General features: G+C 39.0%; 2 protein-coding genes across 3 annotated transcripts in view; both read right to left on the bottom strand.

Moving 5' to 3' along the window:
* Positions 1–1,983, bottom strand: part of FNDC7 (fibronectin type III domain containing 7) — a 52,257-nt gene extending 50,274 nt beyond the window's left edge. The window contains 2 exon segments of the mRNA XM_044003532.1: positions 1,117–1,180; positions 1,840–1,983. Coding sequence (XP_043859467.1) covers positions 1,117–1,180; positions 1,840–1,983 — 208 coding nt within the window.
* A 253-nt stretch (positions 1,984–2,236) lies between these two features.
* On the bottom strand, positions 2,237–18,242 carry PRPF38B (pre-mRNA processing factor 38B). Of its 2 annotated transcripts, XM_044002559.1 has the most exons (6): positions 17,629–18,242; positions 13,756–13,824; positions 13,090–13,241; positions 12,950–13,010; positions 10,567–10,790; positions 2,237–10,209 (listed from the first exon to the last, which is right to left on the bottom strand). In XM_044002559.1, exons 1-6 carry the CDS (start codon positions 17,911–17,913, stop codon positions 9,369–9,371), a joined length of 1,632 nt encoding a protein of 543 aa, XP_043858494.1. In that variant the 5' UTR covers positions 17,914–18,242; the 3' UTR covers positions 2,237–9,368. The 2 variants fall into 2 exon arrangements, with proteins under 2 accessions (XP_043858494.1, XP_043858495.1); XM_044002560.1 differs by lacking the exons at positions 13,756–13,824; positions 17,629–18,242 and adding an exon at positions 13,457–13,510.
* Positions 18,243–19,616: the final 1,374 nt, after the last annotated feature.

Raw genomic sequence — 19,616 nt, 5'->3', positions numbered from 1 at the left:
TTATGGCTTGTTTCCAGGGTTTTGCTATCACAAATAAAGCAGCTATGAACATTTTGTATGGGTAGGTATTGAAAACAAAACAAAATCCTGAAGATATAGTTCTTTAACGGTGATCATTGGGCCAAAGGTCACTGTGAGTTGGAAATGATTAGGTTGCTTTTCAAAGTGGTTGCACCAATTTACACCTATACTGGCAGTGGAGTAGTGTACTGTACAAGTTTCCCCACTTACACAATTCCAACATGGAATTTGACTATTGAAAATTCTTTGTTAATCTGATGATTATAAAGAGGTACCTCTGAATTGTTTTAGTTTACATCTAATTATTCATTTGACTCCCTAAGGCAGTTGTTCACCTCTATTTCTTCCTTCAGGAACTGCTTATTCATCATCCCAAAGGCAGCTAGGTGGTGCAGTGGACAGAGAATCTGAATTCAAATCTTACCGCAGACACTTACTAGCTGTGTGATCCTGGGCAAGTCACTTAACCCCAATTGACTTAAACATCCGGCACCATCTCCAGTTGTCCTGATATGTAGCTTGTCACTGGACCCAGATGGCTCTGGTGAGAGTGAGCTTTGCACAGCCCTCCCTTACTTAAAACTAGTTCACTGCAATTCATGACATCACCCCAATGTCATGGTCCTCTTCAGGAAAGGACAAACAAACAATACATCATCCCAGCAATTATTTCAGTCAATTGTTTGCTCAGCATGAACTACTTAATTAGAAAAGATGTCAAAGAGCAAATACCAAATTAGAAGGAAAATGAATCATGTATAATTACAGCAACTTCCACCCAACCTCTTTCTGATAAAAGGAAAGACATTAAATCGGAGAGGTTGTGTCCAGTGGGTTCTACTTGTGCTCTAGGGCCAGTCAGACCTCACACATGGCTCATTTTAGGGTCAAGGGTTTAGGTAATGATGGGACTGGTTATCTCCTGAATAGTCTTGTCCCAAAATTATGGTGGTTTGAGGACTTGGTAAAGGGACTTTAGAATGTGTTGTTTTTGTATTCCCAGTACCCAGCATGCTTTTAAGATAGTAGGCACTTACTAAATACTTGTTGAAATTGGCTTGATACACAGATAACCTTAATTGCCATTCAGCTCACACTCAAGTACATCTGTCTTACTTGTCTTTATGTCATAGTGATGTTCCTGAATCTGCACTCTTTCCTGCAGCAAAGAGGCAAAGTAGAAAAAGGGATTAAACTGGATTTGCTTGACTCTAGAGAGTAGAACTAAGAGCAATAGGTGGAAATGACAGGGAAGTTGGTTTTGGCTTAACATAAGGACAAAATTCCTAAAAATCAGAATTGTCAAAAAATAGAGAGTTGCCAGGGATCTAGTGAATTCCTCATCACTGGAAGTTTTCAAGAAGAGGCTGGATTCCCCTGGTTGGGAAGGTTTGGAGAGGGTATTCCTGGGTACATCCAGGTCAGATTAGATGACCTCTGAGGTGCTTTTCAACTTTGAGATTCTGAGTAAAGATATAATACACACACACACACACACACGCACAGATGACCTAATCAGTGTGTGACAGAAGGAAGAGCAGAAAGAGGGATAAACATTGGAGTTTGGAGACTGGGGCAGAAAAAAAGGAAATAGGGTGTCAATCAGTGGGATATGTACAGGATACCAAGCTTAAGTTCGATCAAAGAGTAGAGTCAAGAATTAAACTGTCTGAAATACTGGACAGTTTTTTGCTTTTGTTTGGGTTTTCTGTTTTGTTTTTGGTGAAAGATCTGTTTAGAGTAGCTTTCTTCAATATGACAGATCTATTAATGACCTTATCTTTAGGAATCAGGGGTCCTCTCTGGGGCGTTCCTCACAGCATCAAGATCTAGTTGACCTTTCACACTTGTGTATACCTTTTCTCCAGGACTCAACAGGTCCTTGCTGAGGGTGAAAGTGGTGAGTAGTTTGGCTGTTCTGATGAAGCTGTAAACCACTCTCCAAATTGACAAGTTTTTCATTGCTCCTATTCTGTGCCACACTTAAATCAGTTACACCCCTACTTTCTCTACCTCTTTACATTTATTGACAGTCAAAAGCCAACGGAGACTGTCAGGGCAATCCAGAATTCTTAAAGGGAATAAGAATATATCCAATAACTAGGAGACTTACAGGTTTGAAAAATGAACTGCAGGCCCTATTTACAACCCCATAATTTATATATATATATATATATATATATATATATATATATATATATATATATATATATAGGCAGTCCATTGAGTTAGTCCATCAGTAGATCTAGGATATGAACTGCAGAGACACAATGATCTGAGAGTAGAATTGAACAGAATGTAGAGTCGGGTTGGGATAGTTTATGGAAAATTATGTTGCACTTCCAAAGATCTCGACATGAAAATCCATCTTTTTAACGTCAGTATTCTAATGCTGCCATAAAGCTGCAAACAGATCAGTCTCTTAAGAATCAAGATTTTAGGTGATGTAGTTTTAGGTAAGAGAGGTATAAGCACAGTGGGTATGAAATATGATCCAAAGAATATGATTGGAAAAGGTAGACCAATCATTTAATGAGCAAGTATGGATATCCCAAGTTCTGCACTGATACCCACAGAATGTCAAAAGATGCAGAGGAAGGTCTTTGACATGGTGAGTAGATCCTTTATGGTATATTTATGGTTATAAAGGAACTAGAATTAGGCTGGCTTTAAAAGCTCACATGGGTTGCAATTTGCAACGATTAAAAGACTTGATGGCTATTTTCAAGCATTTGAAGAACTGCCACCTAGAAGAGGGACTAGCTGCCTTCTACTTGTCCCTAAAGAGCGGAATTTGTCCCTAAAGAGCGGAATTAGGAGCAATCAGTGTTAAGTTACAGAGACAAATAGAAAGAAAAACCTTGCCAATAACTAGTGCTGCCCCAAAGTGGGATATATATTCAGGAAAAAGTGTTCATCATTGAAGGTCTTCAAACAGACTGGGATGAGCATGTGTTATGGATGTTGTAGGCAGCTCCTATATTAAGGGACAAGATGGATTAGATGATTTCTAAGACCTCTTCTGAGTCTAGGATCGAAGTTCACTTTGAGGTCAGTGGCATCTGAGGTGCCAGTTCAGGAGAACAGATATTTAATACGATACTCATAATATCCCTACTTCATTCTTTAAGTGCTATACAACTTTCCTTAACAACTTTGTGAGGTAAATAACCCATCAGGTAGGTTGCTGCAGCACGGCATATTGAATATAGTGATGGACTTGGAATAAGGAACATGTGGTGAAAACTTGTTTATGGAAATCCAGGCTTAAAGGTTAATCTTTAAAATGAGGAAGACTAGCACCTCTGTCACAGTCTGTTGTGAGCCTCAAATGAGATTGGCATAGTTTTTCAAACTTTAGAGCATGTCAGCTACAATTAAGTGTGTGTGTGTGTGTGTGTGTGTAAGTTGAAGACAGAATCCTACATTTAGGAGTCACTTTTCTCAAAAGAACCTCAGAAAAACATGTAGGGCAAAACACACTTGAATAACAATCCTTTCTAAAACAGATCCAAGTGGTCATCCAGCCATTACTTGAGGACCTCCAGTCATAACCTACTACCTCTCCCAACAGCTCAGTACACTTTGGGTTAGCTCTGTCTTGCAGTGTGGTACAATTGCAACCTGAGTTCAGAACTGCTACCTACTACCTTGAAGGCCTTTGGAAAGTCATTTATCCAGTTTGTTCAATTGTGAAATTATGGGTTTGGATTGGATGGTCTCTAAAGTTCCTTCCAGCCCTAGATCTAAGACCCACCAACTTGAATTGTGCCCTCTGACAATAAACAAACCAAATCTAGTCCTTTTATAAACTCCTCATGGGAAGACTTTTTGAGTTTTTCTATCTCCAGTGCATGGTAACATAGTTACTTTTAATAAACACTGAAAGTCCTTGAAAGGTCCTCCATCTCTAGTTCCTTCGACCAATACATGGTCTTGAGGCCCTTTACCATACTATCCCTGGATGCTCTATTTCTGAGTCCTGCCTAAAAATAGTGGAACACAAGAGCTGAAAACAAAATAATCCTGATGTCCAATCTAGGCGAAGTACAACAAAACGCAACTAAAAACACTGTTCTAGTCCCATATGCACTTGACTCATGTTTACCTTACAATCCAACCGAAATCCTCAGCTTTTACAAATGAATTATCTAGAAAAACTTGCCTTATCTTGTACTTTATTTTTGAAATCAAAGTGCAAGACTTCATATTCATTTCTATTAAACTTCCATCATAAGATTTAGCCTGGGCTGAGATTTTTAGATCTGTAACCCATATTAACTATCCATTCCTTCTACCTTGCATCAGCCAAAAATTCAGAGCATCCTAACCAAGCCTTTATCAGTCATTAATGAGCTGAAGCCTGGAAAAGATGCCTGAAGCTATGGGAATGGATGAGATCAAGATGAAAGTATAAGTGAAAATGACAGAATGGAAGAGGGGCAGAGCCAAAGCAGGCAAAGCTACAGAAGAGAAATCTAGAATACAGTGCCATAGCAGTTGAGAAAAAGTATAAAATGGAATAACAGTAGCTAATAGATGACTACAATAAGAGCTTTTAGAATTGGAGGCAGGGGCAGCTAGGTGGCGCAGTGGATAAAGCACCAACCCTGGATTCAGGAGGACCTGAGTTCAAATCCAGCCTCATAACACTTGACACTTACTAGCCGTGTGACCCTGGGCAAGTCACTTAAAACCCTCATTGTCCCCCCCCTCCCCCAAATGGAGGCAGGTTGTGCATTTCCAAAAAGTTGGCAGTGAAAGTAAGATAGGTCAATAATTTAGGTAACAGCAGGACTAAAGGAATTTGTTTTCATATAGGAAAGGCTTGACCAGAGTTTTAAGGCTGGGTAGTGAGGAGACATTCAATTTTAGCAACTGGAAAAAGTACCAGAAGAGATGGGAGGGAATGGGATTAAGGATAGTAATAATGATTCAATGTGAGCATAAATTACAAGTGTGCAAGCTGGCTTTCCAAATTCAATAAATCTTGTGATCTACTTAAGTACTTTTTGAAAAACAGGATTTTGTTTAACTTTAGCCATCAAGGGGGCAGGGGACTGTTATTTGTACCATTGTAGCACCAGATGTAAGACAGTGCCTGATGTGAGTAGGTACTTAATAAATGCTTGTTGAAAAAGAAAGCCTTTTAAAAAAATAAAAACAATTTTCTTTCTTACCACTTTTTAAACGTTTAAAAAGGTTACTCCTGCCTTTGAGAGGAGATGCAACCCAGTTTGGAAGATAGGAATAGAGTCTGAGGTGAGGAGCAGGATGGGGAAGCTCGATTAAAAAGTTTGTTATTTCAAATGATGCAGATTTCTCAATCATGAGCCATTCAAACCTAGCTTCAAACCTGCCTTTCAAGGCAAAATAAAAATGATCATATTTCATTCAACACAGCAGAGGCAATTATTGATCTATAACACTTTGTAATATGGAGTCATGTCAAAGTGGCTAGGTACAAATGTTCCATGCCAATTTACAAAAATGTCTACACTGTGCCTTCAATAAGAATTCTTCCTAATATTTGAGTTCCTCAGGCAACCTAAATACACCGAGTTATTTACAGTTGGTTCTACCTCATCTTTCACTTGTCTTTTAAGTTTTACTAAACACTGACTGATATTTATAAATATTTCTAATCACAAGTGAAAACCCCTTTAATTTTAATGAAAAAAATGCATTAAAAAGCCCCCTAGAAGGACTAAATCATAAACTTAAATACGGCTAAAAAGGGCAACACTCAACAAACTTACTATATGACAATATTTTGAGACACTAACAAATGAAGGGAATTTAATCGCAAAGTTAACATTTTCCAAAAAGATGAAAACCCAAGTTGTAACAAGTTATTTGAAAATGTGAGATGGGCTCTGTTTAAATTATATGAAAGAAATTCCCTAAATAAGGCAGGAAAAGGACTGAGAAATGAAATAGTACTTTCACAACTGTATCTTTCCCCAGTCTTTCTGGAAACTACTCTTTAAAAAATGTGAATCATAGCAACTACACAGTATGTAATAACTAGAATCATTTAAATGCACAGGACAAAATGGATCGTTTCCTTCAAAGAATATTGAAGGCTCAATAATAAATGTTCCTTGATTGTGACTTTTAAAATTACAATAAAGCAAACAGAAACACAAAAACTATTGGGAACTTTCTTGTCCTTATCACCCCAAATTTAAATCTTACATTTCATCATCTACTGATTTACAATGCTGAATCAAGTAAAACTATACTCAAAAGTAGCACCAAAATTTAGACATGCTAAATCCTCCCCATTCCCCCCCCCCAACTTCATGCCAACAATAGGCTTCTACTTGTTTGTCTTACACCTTGAAGACTTTGGATCTTTACCTACAGTTAAGAAATGTGATTACTGAACATCTATAATATTATTATTGGGCCTTTCAATTTATGATTGATGCATATAGTCCAAAATTAGCCTAGCGAGTTACATATTCTACAGATACAACACTAGCGCTTAAATGATTAGAACTGTAGTTTTTCCCAAGCTAAAATTATCTAGTTCAAACCTTTAATTTCACTCAATCTTTCTTTCATGACATCAAGAAATGTTAGCTTTCTTTCCCACCTTGCTTTTTCAGATTTCCTGTTCCTTATCACCAAACTGAAGAATTCTAAACTGTAGCATAATGGTATATACACTCTAGCCCTATAGAAAAAAAAGCATACCCTGAAAACTGATTCTAACTGAAGGAAACTGTAATGAAAATACCACAACCTTTTCTGAATGGTGGTATTAAGGCATGCTCCCATAGTACCTTCTGCCATCTACCTATTTCAAATTTGGAACTACCTATACAACTTTCCCATCTTTTTATACAGGAAAATAGCAGACACTTCTTTAACTCTAGGTTCCAGTGAAACTATATAACTCAGTATATCCAACTTGGATCAACAGATTCCTTAAAATAATTTATACCCCCCCCCCCCACCATTAATTTGAGCAGTTAATTGATGCCTAAATTTTGCTGAGAGATGGCTGGAGTAACATTTTTGGACAGACATCCAAAATGCCTGAAACACTTGATTTTTTAAATCACTATATACATGCAGAAAAATCCTAAAGCAGGAAAGATCTGGCCCAACATTCTCAATCTGCTTTTTAAAAAAAGAGGCCCAAAGAAACTTACTTTTTCACTCATAGTGGCCTAAAACCCAGGGTTTATGTGTGAAATTCAGTGCTCTTTCCATTATAGATACCATAGTGAAAACAGCACTAGTTACATTACAGCCAATAAAATGGAAGTACATAGAAAAATCGCTTATGATCTAAGTACAAAACACTATATACAAGCTTAACATTTATACAAGTCAGACATATGACTTTGAACTGTCTTTGTCATTCATTCTTGACTGAAAATTATTACTATTTTCCAAATGAGGAATGATATAGGATGTAATCAACATTAGATGGTGTCAATCTAAAGATTAAACACTTAGCTGATTCAGATCATAATCGACTATATAATCGATCTAATCATATATGCTTTGTCTCTCCTTTTACTTTTGCACTGTATCCAGAACACTTTTCATATTATTAAATTATAGCTTATCAAATAATAAAATCTCTTAATTTGTAATTTAAAAATCATCCACATTACCATTATTCTGGCTTAACGCCAGGGATGGACTAGGCTCTAAAACAATGCCAAAAAAAGTGTTTTTTGTTTTGTTTTGGGTTTTTTTTTGGGGGGGGTGGGGGGAGAGAAAGATAGTAAAAAAAAATGTAGGAGGGTATAGAGAGGGAGGAGAAAGGAGCAAAGTCAAAGAGTAATGTATTATGCATACTCCTATTGTGATTCACATCCCCAACTGCTTTAGACTTGTGAATAGGCTAAAGAAGCTAATACATAGAATCAGCAAAGAGTATTTCAAGCTTTTAGTCACAGGTGTGCTTTCCTCCTCATTCTTTTGCTAGTTAGTGCAAAGTTACTAAACTGTAGAAAGTTAAAGGCTTACTTCACTCAAGTTTCACAATGATCCACCATTAACAAATTCTCATTTGAATGTTTGTGAAAACAGATGGGGGAAAAGTCAACACCCAGAATAAAGGATTTAATCCAGTGTTTATTCCAGACTCATGATGGTTCTCCTCAATCAGTATACATGTCATAAGAACAGCCTATTAAATAATTTGCTGACTGATGATTCTTTAATAATGCATTATAGCATTACTTTAATACTTCTCTCTTCTAGATGAAGTTCTCAAACTCAAACAGCAATTGTCAGTATTGATAAAAAACATGTTATGACTTTTAAAAAAGGACACTATCAAGGTATCTCATAATTTAAATACTTTTCCATTTATAAAAAATGCTTTGGAAGCTTGAGGCTTGAATCTGTTTCTTTACCAAGTTTTCCCTCCCTCTCTTCTCATATGGGTTTAATATGTAGGGTTTGCTGCAAGAATGCTAGGCTGCTGGCATATTTTTTTCCTTCAATATTAAAAAAAAAAAAATCTGAGACTGCATTAAAGAAAAAAAAAAAAGAGGTTACATGACATGAAAAATTTCCAAAAAAAAAAAAAAGAAAAGAAAACGAGGTGAATAAATTCCGGGCTTACTACTATGTCCCTTTGAGGTACCACTCTAAAAGGGACTACTAAATAAATTGCAGCCTTATTTAAAACCCTGCATCAGAAATTGATAAACTCTCAAAAATACACACTAACGGTAGCTTTGTCAGGAATCTAAATGTAATACATTTTAAAAAGAGCTTTCCAAGGGAAGATACAACAAACAAACAAAAAAATAATCCTAGATTTCATGTACATTGTATGCACATAAATATTTCTGTTATAATACACATTCAAGACTCATCCTGAAAGTCTTCAGTTCCTATTATGCAAAGCACAGCCATGCTAACTTCAGTACAGAAACCATAATCCCACATCTACAAAACAAAAGTAGAATTAGTGGCAGTTTATTGCCTTATACAAATTTAACCAACATGGCAACCATGCCAAAGGAATTAAAACATTTTCAGGACATATGTACAGACTGTACATTTCAAAAACAATGAACAATAAAAATGCAAGAACAATCATTGCATCATGAATTAAACTCAACAAATGGATGGAAACGTCAATGCAATAAATGGGATTACAAAGGCACTTCCCTACACAAAATGGGAAATGAAAATCTGCAGCCTATATATAAGGTTGAAGAGTGCGTAACTACTGCACAATCTCAACTTTAAGGAAGAAAAATAAGCAGGATTTAATCAAACATTTATAGGATTCAATGTGATCCACTTTTACAAAATAAACCAAAAGAAAAAAAAGAAAGAAAGAAAAGAATAAAACCCCCAAAACTTCACACAGTCTCATCTTTGTTCTTAGGCTGCCTTTCTTGGCTCTCTCGCTCTGTACTCTGGCTCCTCCGGCGATCCTGTTTGTCAGACTGGTCCTTGCCATCACTGTGCTCTCGTTTGTGAGAACGCTCTTTGCTTCTGCTACGTTTTCTCGATTTTTCTTTACTGGGACTGTGTTCCCGTTTTCTTGACTTTTCAACACTGCCAGTTCTTCCTCGACTGCCACTCCTGCTTCGTTTATTTGATTTTTCTTTACTCTCATTTTTATGTTTACTTGCTTTTTCTTTACTCCGGCTTCGACTACGCTTCCCTGTATTTCTACTTCGGCTTCTACTTCGATGTTTTCTTTCCCTGCTTCTACTTCTACTATGTTTTTTCTCTTTTTTGGAATCTTTTTTGTCATCCCTGTGCTTCTTTTCATCTTTGTCCTCTTTATGCTTCTTCTCTTCTACCTCACTCCTACTTCTCCGCTCTCTTGACCTTTCCCTCTCTTTTTCTCTTTCACTGCCTCTTTCTTTGTCATAATCTCGGTCTCTTCTCCGGCCTCTCTCATTCTCTTTCTCACGATCTCTGTCCCTCCTATCTCCCTTTCTATCACGACTCCGGCTGCGACTTCTGTGCCTCTCCCTGCTCCTACTCCGCCTGCGCTCTAGCCCACGATCTATGCTTCGAGATCTTCGCCTTTCTTTTTCCCTCTCCTTGGCCTCACGTTCTAGTCGCTGCCGCTCCTTCTCTCTTTCTAGTTCTCTGTCAAAACTAGAAGAACCGTGGCCTTCTCGATGATGACTTCTACTTCTGGATCTTCTTGGAGACCGTCTTGGGCTCAATGACCTTCTTGGTGACCTAACAGTTCAAAAAGAAATAAAAGTTCATTGTTATATAAACTATTACAATACTTAAAACATTCACCAGAGTTCCTTTACATATTAAGTTCTTTCAGCATACTCAAAACTACACAAAGTTGCATAAAGGTAAAGTTACAAGTGCTTATTCATATTCAAAGTCACATAATTACTCTGCTCCTTGAAATTAACTAGAAAATAATTTTTAGGGAAAAAATTAAAGGTAATAGGTTTCTAATTGTATAAAGCAGTCATTAGAATAGACATGCATCTTTATGTATGCTTTACAGGTACATCTAGCGTTGAATCAACATACTAAATTAAGAAGACAAATGTGAATTCTGAAATAAGCATATACCTTGAACGTCTACGTTCAGTATGTCGGTCTATTTCTTCAATTCCTTCCTTCCCATCCTTCTTGACTTTTCTAGGTCTTGTTTTAATTTGTTGATCAATATTTTTCTGAACTGGAACAGGAATTCTTGGAAATAAAGTAGAAAACCACTCTAATTTGGTAAGAAAAGAACGAAGCATTTCCCCAATGGTCATTACACAGCCTCCACCAGCCTTCACATCCAGGTCCTACAAAAACACAAAGAAAGACACCCTAATGGTCAAAAGCGGGTATTTTTTACCATATAAATGAGCACTACAAAACTTATTACCATTTTTGAAATTTCAAGTACTTTTTTTTTTTAAAGGTCTAGGAGAAATTCCAATGTGTGTACCTTTCTAACTTGATTATTAAAGATACAAGTAAGACACTAAAGCTTAGTATGTGCATGCAGGTGAACACAAACCCTGCAGCCTCCTGGGTTTAATGGGGCCTGATCTCAGTGAACAGGAATGCAAAAGCCTTTTATTACTCGGATATGTGGAACAATCTTGCCTTAAATTTAAAGCCCACATAATTTAAGTATATATTCCTAAAAGTGATTCTGTGGACATATGATTGCACACAATCAAACCTAGCATCGTGTCCTAGCTATACATGGACTGCTTCAGGTAATTCCTGTCTAAATGGGTCATAAAAAGTTCTAATATAAAATGAAATCCTAACAAAATTGGAAGCAATAGCAAACCAACTGCCATGAAGCAGTGAGGTTTCTAATTTAGAGTTATGTAAAAAATAAATAAATGAACAAATAATTGGAAACGCATAATCCATGATGACCATTGTCTCTGAAAAGGGTCATTACCGCATGAAGGCCTTCTTGCTATGCCCTCTCACAGCTCAGGACATGTTAGTCAGCTATTGTCAGTCCCAAACCTATAGTGCAAGCACACAAGGAAAGTGAGATTTGTTATCTAAACAGGAAAACAAGAGCTAAAGGTAAAACTGCTTGCACTCACACACATTTAAGTGTTCAGATATACAGTATTTCCAAATATAATCGCTGCAGATATCTAAAGAAGAAAACAATACGTTAGCTTAAACAGAGCACCTCAGACACGTGTATACAATAAAAACAGATTTAAGAGAAGCATTCAGTAACAAACAGGTAGAGGTAACAGATTATCAAGGTTACGGGGCCATGCCTTTCAAGGGGAAAGGGAGAAAGACTCTCCAAGTGAAATATTTATTAAAAGGTAAACTATGCCATAAGAGGTTGTGATTATGTCCCAACACTAACAAGTTCCTCACTTTTGGCAGCTTAAAACAAATACACAAACAAAACAAAAAAAAATGACTGAAATCTGTTGATATGCACTATACACATGATGAAAAGCAAAAATAAATGGAAAAGTTCTCACTAAAGCAGCAATCTGGGCAAGACTGATAGTTGCCTAGGTGCACAATAGGGTGTATGAATTAAGGATAATTCATAAAATAACAGATGGAAGTATCAAGATTTTAGTGAGAAATATATTGTTTTCTTTTGAATTCAGGAAAAGGAAATTGCAAAAAGACCTATCTAATTCACGTTAGTTTGTTCACAAACATTACAGAAGATGTTAAAAAAAAAATTAAGCACATGGATACAGCAGGAAGCTGCTCTACAGGAATGTCAGTAGAATCATAGGGAACAGAACTTTTCCTTCAACAATTATTTACTGAACATTCAAGTCTTCCAGAACTCACCATTTGCTAGGTAAAACAAAAACAAAAAAACCATATACATGTTATTAAACTCTAAAGCAGTAGGGTGCCCAGGGTAAATAAGTAACTTCAAGGTACCTTTAACCCAATCTAGGATAGAATACTAAATTTAGGATTAAAAAAATTATAAAGTTTTTTGAACTCTGATTTTATAAATGTAAACATACAGTTGCTGGAAAAAACAAGTTGGGGGGGGGGGCCCTAAGTGAAACTTAAGAAATGTTATTAAAAGCAGCAATTAGAATCTCTAAAGAATGGACTACCTCAAAAACAAATCATTTCTTAGCCAAAAGTTTACACTTTCCTAAGCATAAGGGCTATTAAAATGAAAAATAAACAAGGACCAACAAAACTTAAAATTATTTAAAGTTTAAACATTTTAATCAGATTGTTCTCACATGCTCTGAGATGGCAATTTATGTTATATGAGATAAACTTCAAAATAACAAAACTACTTTTAAGAATTTAACCTAAGATTTAAAAACTAATTGTAACATGTTTTTAAGGGATATATTTTCAAAATACTTAATTATAGTACATTTAAATGGAAGAAAGTCTACAATACAAAACTCAAATATAAAGTATTAAAAAAACAACATAGAAATCAGAAGAAAACAATTTATTACCCTTGCTGACATACCTCTTCATCATCAAGGAAGGATTCAAACCAATCCCAAAGGTCTGTTGGGGGCTGTGTGTACCTGGAATTACAAAAGACTATAAATGTATGCTATTTAACAATGATGTACTGATTGGTAAATATAATGAATGAGTGCTCACCTTATATACATAAATCCAAGGGCCCTAATATATGGAGAATCTGTATGTGTTATGAGACCCATCACTTGCTTTCGAGTGAGTTTCAAAGTAAATAACTTGTATAACAGGCAAAAAGCTGTAGAAACAATTCCTCCTGTTCCAACACCTCGAACCTTGGAAGGAGGGGAGGGAGATAAGAGAATGAGCATCAATAGTTAACACCAAAAGGTTGTGTCTGCCTAGATCAGGGTTCTTAACCTGGGGTCTTGGATAGATTTCAGGGATTCTTCAAAACTTAGGGGGAAAAATTTACTTCCTTGTTTTCATCACTTTCTAAATTTGTAATTTCTTTCATTTATGAATGTGGGCAACAAATATATTCTCTTACTCTGAGAAGGGTCCATAGCAGACTGCCAAAGGGGTCCATGAGACAAAAAAGGTTAAGAATCCATGGTCTAGATAATAATGGCAGGTATCAGTCTTGGCAGAAAAAAACTATGAGGGAGAAAGAGTCATACTGCTTTATTTTCTAACTCTACTAGTCATTTGTATTCAGATTTTTCTCTTTAAGAACTGCTACCTGTGTATCAACTAACTGATACAAAGGCCTATATTTTACTTGTAATATGTAAATTTAAAATTTGTCACCAGACAGAAAAACTTAAGAATGCACGTACTTCTACTTACCCCTCCGCACATCCCTGTCTGGCCTGCTGTTTTTCTGCTTCCTTTTTCCCATGGCTCAACATGTGTGACCTGGAAATATCAAGAAGGTAACTATCACAACATTCATTCTTTAAACTTAAAGGTCTGATAAAAGAAAACCAAAACTATTAACACAGCAGCTCTTCCAAATGCCTTTGGAAACTGTATCTACTTTAGGATTGGACAAAATTGTTTCCTCTTATAGCTATGAATAAAGTACAATATCTCTAAAAGAAATTTAATTTTTAAAAGAATGTCAAAATGACTACCTAAAATAGAACCCTGACTATACAAAAATAGCTTAAAATAAATTATAAAAGCAGCTTTGCTAATATTCACAGGCCCACAATATACAAGGGGTCAGGTCATTTATTGTAGAGCAGTAGTAAAAGCACAAAATGTTTCGTTTTTATGCCTGTAAAGCATAAAGTCTGTAGCTTAGAAGAGTGAGTGATATCCAAAATTCTGTGGTTGGTAGGTTTCTATACTCAAAACTATATCGTAAATTAAGAAACTTATTTGAATTTGTTGCAATCACCACTTAGGTGATCACACAACAGTCTCACAGACTGACTCTAATAATCACAATGAGCTCTTAAAGCAAATTAAACCCCAAACAATGACAGTGAAATTAAATTCACGCTTATTATAATTCAATACGTTTCTGGAGCAAAAGTACACATGCAAACTCCCCCCCCCCCCCAAACCAAAACCCCTGTACAAACTGTCAGACTGTTACTAATTACACCATAGATTCACAAAATACATGAAAATGTACATTCCAGTTTCAGATAAAAGCCATACTTTTCCATACAATTCACCTTGTATAAGAGCTGTGTATAGTCTATAATCAATCTAAGTTTTCTGTGTTTACCTATAATAGTTTTCCTTTCAAAAAGATCTCATTTTAGGGATGCAATCTTGAGTTCCACTATTATATGTATATATATCAAAGGAAACTTTGCTTCAGGTAAAATTTTACTTAAAAAATTGAACCCCTAACTTTAACACAAATCACAAAGACCTGTTGCTGTTAACTATTAAAAGACAGTATTAATTTGTATACAAATAAACAAATTTTAGGAAAAACACATATACTTTGGGCTTTATATGAAGCAAAGGCTAAGTTTTAATTTAGATAGGATTATAGATATAGGACTAGTAAAGGCTCTCCCTTCCCTTAGAGGCTACCTAATCAGGTAGTGACAAGGAAGATTTGAACTAAGAGATCCTCTTTCAATCACATTATTTTCTAAGCTTCACTAAGTTGTATGACGATTTAATTCTACTTTTGTACCAAGTTTTACTAAAGTAATAAATCACATTCTACATTATAAAGTAATGGGACTCATTTTTGGTCACACTTTTTATTACTCTTCACCATGTCATAGCACTTATAGTATTGCAGATATTCTGTAAAAATATTTTCTCTACCAACAATGGAAAGAAAGTGTTAGCTTTAATAAGTCACAACCCAAGAAGTTTCTTAGGTAGATTAAGATCTATTTTTGTTTCTCACATGGTGCTTCAAAGGTAAATGGCTCTGTTCTTTTAACATATTGATGTCAACCCTAAGTACCATGTTTTTAACCATCATTAATTACCTTAAAAACCATTTTTCAGTGACTTTGTCCTAAAGAACATCTACCTGCAAATATTTCCTTGTTGATCAATATAAGCTTGTCATCAGTGTCTAGTGTTATAAGGCACCTGAAAGTACCTTTATGCAATGTCTAAACTGGAAGGGTCGTGAGGGTGTGTGGCTGGGAATGGGAAGAGGTGGACCGATGATTTCTTCTTATTTTATAGAGAAGAAAATAGATTAAGAAAGATTAGGTGACTAGCTCAAGGACACAAAGCTAGATGGTGGCAGAGGGATCACCAACATTCAGCTTTCTTTATTCTAAATCCAGTGATCTTTCTATTGTAGGACACTGCTTACTTTTCATTTCCCTTTTCCAACGTGTAACCATTTTATTCTGCCCAAAGAATATTGAAGTCCAGTTTAACACCAACTGGCATGGTGTGAATATCCAGCATAAATTCTATTATGCTTTTAAATCTTTCTTTTGGGGATCATTTGATTAGGACTTTTGATAATTATACTTTTAATTTTATAAAAGAATTTTCAATCAGTGTCAGAGTGAATCCTTGGGATTTACTATTTATAAAACATACAAACCTACATATTTCCATCTGATCCTTAACGTACTTTATATAAATCTCATCTATTATTATTACTAGCACATACATCTGAACAAATTCTTTAGCAAAAACAGAATACAAGGAATGCTATATAACCCCGGTTTCAATTTTTAAAAATAGCAATGGTGTCATAAATGAAGATAAAAGTACACATGCATTCTCCCATACTATTACAGTACTAATGGCACACTGGAAAAACTGCTTACCTTGTAAATTTTTTTTTTAAAGTTCTGGTTTATAAAACCATAACTGAATCCACAACAGACTAGTAATAGAGATTATTCTCGGGAAGAGAACACCTCTGCAAAGCATACTCCTTATCTCCCTAAAGCTGCACATGTATTCCTCAATGCACGAGTCTAAAAATATCAAATAACTAATATCTTGGCTTTTTAACACTCGTCAAGTGGAAAAACTAAGAAAACATGTTAAAACCTTTTTGCTAAATAACCTCCCCATAGACAAATAGAAACGGTCTGCTCAACACACATTTCTCTTAATGTCTAAGTGATTTTTACAAGTCACTTAAAGTAAACCAAAATAACCACTAAATATTCTTTTTAAAATATTTAAAAGGGCTACTAAGCCTAGCAGTAAGCGTGTTTTCTTAAACAAGCCTGGAAGTTATTTTCTAGACGACATATGGTATATATATATATATATATATATATCTAGCCTTAAAAAGAGGCACAGCTCTGGGGTGGGTAGTAGGCCTAAGTCTCGAGGGTGAGAGGAACCCAAACCAGGGGTCAAGTAACCAGTCTAAAGAGTCGTTCATTTAGCCGGGGAAATGCATTAAAGGTGATTGAGGATGATTAATAGTGCATACCTCTACCTGCGACCCTGGGCTGCTCCGAGCCTCGCTGCAAGACTGAGTCAATCCTGCTAACGAAACAAGAACTGAGACAAGAGTGCAGTGAGGAGGCGCCAGGTCATCGCCCCAAGACAGCCAAGCCAGCACCGACCCTGCCGCTGAAGCCCAGGGCCCGGCCGAGCCTCTACTACCTCAACTACACGCGGGGCTGCTTCACGTGCCCCGGCGACTCCGGCTCCTGCGGGGTCCATTTCCGGGCCTCCTGCCCTGCCCTTTGCCCCCCACCCCTCGATTCTGATCAGACCCCACGTCCAGGTTAGCTCCAGGGCTCCGGGAAAACCCGCGGTGGGGGCCCAAACGGGGATCGGAAGCCCTCGGACCCGGAGTGGCCGAGCCTAGAGCCGCGTCGGCGCGGCGAGGTTCCGCGTCCAAAGGAATCACCGAGAGCGGTTAGGTGGAGGATCGAGTTACTGCCCCCCCCCCCGTCCCCGCTCCTCTTCCCCCCCCACCCCGGGGATCGGCGTTACCCGGATACCGGGTCCGGGGGCAGGCTGGGGTGGCGGGGAGGAGGCAGGCGGAGGAAGATTGTCCAGGCCCCAAAGCCTGAATCGAAGGGAGGGCGGGCGGCCTCTGCCCGACCCCGCCCCGGCGGCGGCCGCAGCCGCGAGGGCCGCCGGCTGGCGGGGCGGGAGGGGAGGGAAGCGGGGCAGCGGCCCCGGCCCCGCGCTCTCCTCCCCCCTCCCGGCCCGACCTGCGGACCTCGGCCCCGCGCGGCCCCGGCCCCCGCCCCCCGCCCCCCGCCCCCCGGCCCGGGCCTGGGCCTCGGAGCCCCGTACCTTGAAGTAGATCTCGTCCACCACCTCGTGGTAGGTCTTGAGCTCGTAGAGCTGCACCTTGAAGTAGGGCGACGACAGGATGTTGGTCAGGATCATGGGGTTCAGGTTCATGGTCTTTTCGTTGCCCCACAGCGGCAGCACATTACCCTGCTTGCCTGAGGCGGCGGGCTTAATGGCGCCGCCGCCGCCGCACTGCTGCTGCTGCTGGGCCGCAGCGGCGGCTGCCTGGTGCTGCGGCGGCGGCTGCGAGTTGCTGCCTGTCAGCGCCGGGCTGTTGTTCGCCATGTTGCGGCGGAAGGCGGCGGGGAGGGCAGGAAGGAGCAGCAGGAAGGGAGGGGGAGGAGGGGGTGGGGGCGCGGCAAAGCTCGGCCGCTCGCTCTCGATGCTCGGCACAACGGTCCGGGACCCTACTCCATGGAACGCCGACGGCTGGAGCGGGGGGCCCCCTCGCTGTTCCGCCCCGGCCAAGGCGGGGTGAGGGGATACTGGTGGAGGGAACCCCACGCCGAAGCTGGGAACTGGGACGCGGGCCAGAGCAACTCCCGGAACAAGGCAAGCAGCGACCGGGGAGCACGATCTCTTCCGCCAACTGCCCCTGGGAACAAAATGGCGTATCCGAGCGGAAGTGACGTGAGCACGTCCCGACGTTCCAAGTCAAACTCGGGACCAATCGGAGGCTTCCGGGGGAGGGGGGGAGTGGAGAAAAAGTTTGCCTAGTGAGCCTACCCCTCCCGCGCTCCTTTCTGAATTGTTGGAAGCTCTAGTAATTGCTTGGGAGTCGGGCCGGTAAGCCTGCTGGAGGCTAGTGCCTGGGCCTGACCTTTCTGAGGCCTGGGAGTCTCCTGAATTACAGGGGATTATCCCTTCCCGTCCCGGGACCGGAAGGGAGCCTTAGGGTCAGTCATCCAGTCCTGGAGAGGACTGGAAGGCGGGCCCCGCAGGGAGTAAGTACCCGAACTGGGATCCGGGGCCCTTCCTGCAGTACCCGGCCCGGCCCTCGGCCACATCTCGGGCGCTGTCACTTCTTCGGAGAAGTGAGCCCTGGCCTCGACGTGGAAATCTTAGGCTTTTACCCCACTTTTTTTGGGGGGGGGGCGGGGGGAGGCGGCGGCAGTTAGTGAGTCCCAAAGCGTTCCAGAAATTCGTGTTCCCAGAAGGGCTACGCCACCCTGGGCTCCTGCCCCCTCCAGAATTTGAAAATCAAACTAGTGAAGCCCAGATCACCAAAAAAGATGTTACCTTTAAAGAAAAAAATGAGACTTAAAATACCGAAACTGATAAAAAGAAATGCTGCAAGGTCAAAATACCGAAACTGATAAAAAGAAATGCTGCAAGGTCGAATTCCTTAGGTGTTAATCTGCTTTAAGTAAATCATAAAAATGGCTAGTAATAGCACAACAAATATTTATATGCAAATAGATAGTACGGAAGGGACCCTACTTCAAGATCGCGAGTTCTCTGAAAGTAGTTTAAAACGTCTTCCCTGAAATCCTTTGTATTTGGTGCAAATACTTTCATCACATAAAATTGCTAAGGGAAACTTCAGGACGGCCCTTGTGCAGAATATAAACTGCTAACTAGCAAAGTCAGAATTAATCAAATTTTACTTATAATCTGAGGTTTTATTTTGTTTTAAAACTTTTCCCTTAGCAGTCAAATTAATCTTTCTAAAGAGCAGGTCTGACCAAGTCTCTTCCCACTTCCTCCCAGTAGCATGATCAAATCTAGAATTCACTATTTGGCATTAAGAGCTTTTTTATAACAGGGCCCCCCTCCTACCTTTCCAGTATCCTATGATAGGAGTATTTTTGTTTTGTTTATTTACCATTTTATTTTTTCCCTAATTATGTGTAAAAACAATTTTAACACTTTTAAAAACTTCGCGTTCCAAATTTTTTCCTCCCCCCCTTAAGAAGACAAGTTATACATGTGTAGTCGTGCAAAACATTTCCATATTACTGACTGCCTTTTAAATGGATATCCCCCTA

Source organism: Dromiciops gliroides, chromosome 4, assembly GCF_019393635.1.
Source record: "Dromiciops gliroides isolate mDroGli1 chromosome 4, mDroGli1.pri, whole genome shotgun sequence".
Classification (NCBI taxonomy): Eukaryota; Metazoa; Chordata; class Mammalia; order Microbiotheria; family Microbiotheriidae; genus Dromiciops; species Dromiciops gliroides.
Note: the sequence above shows the minus strand (reverse complement) of the source record. Positions and strands in the feature narration are given on the sequence as shown.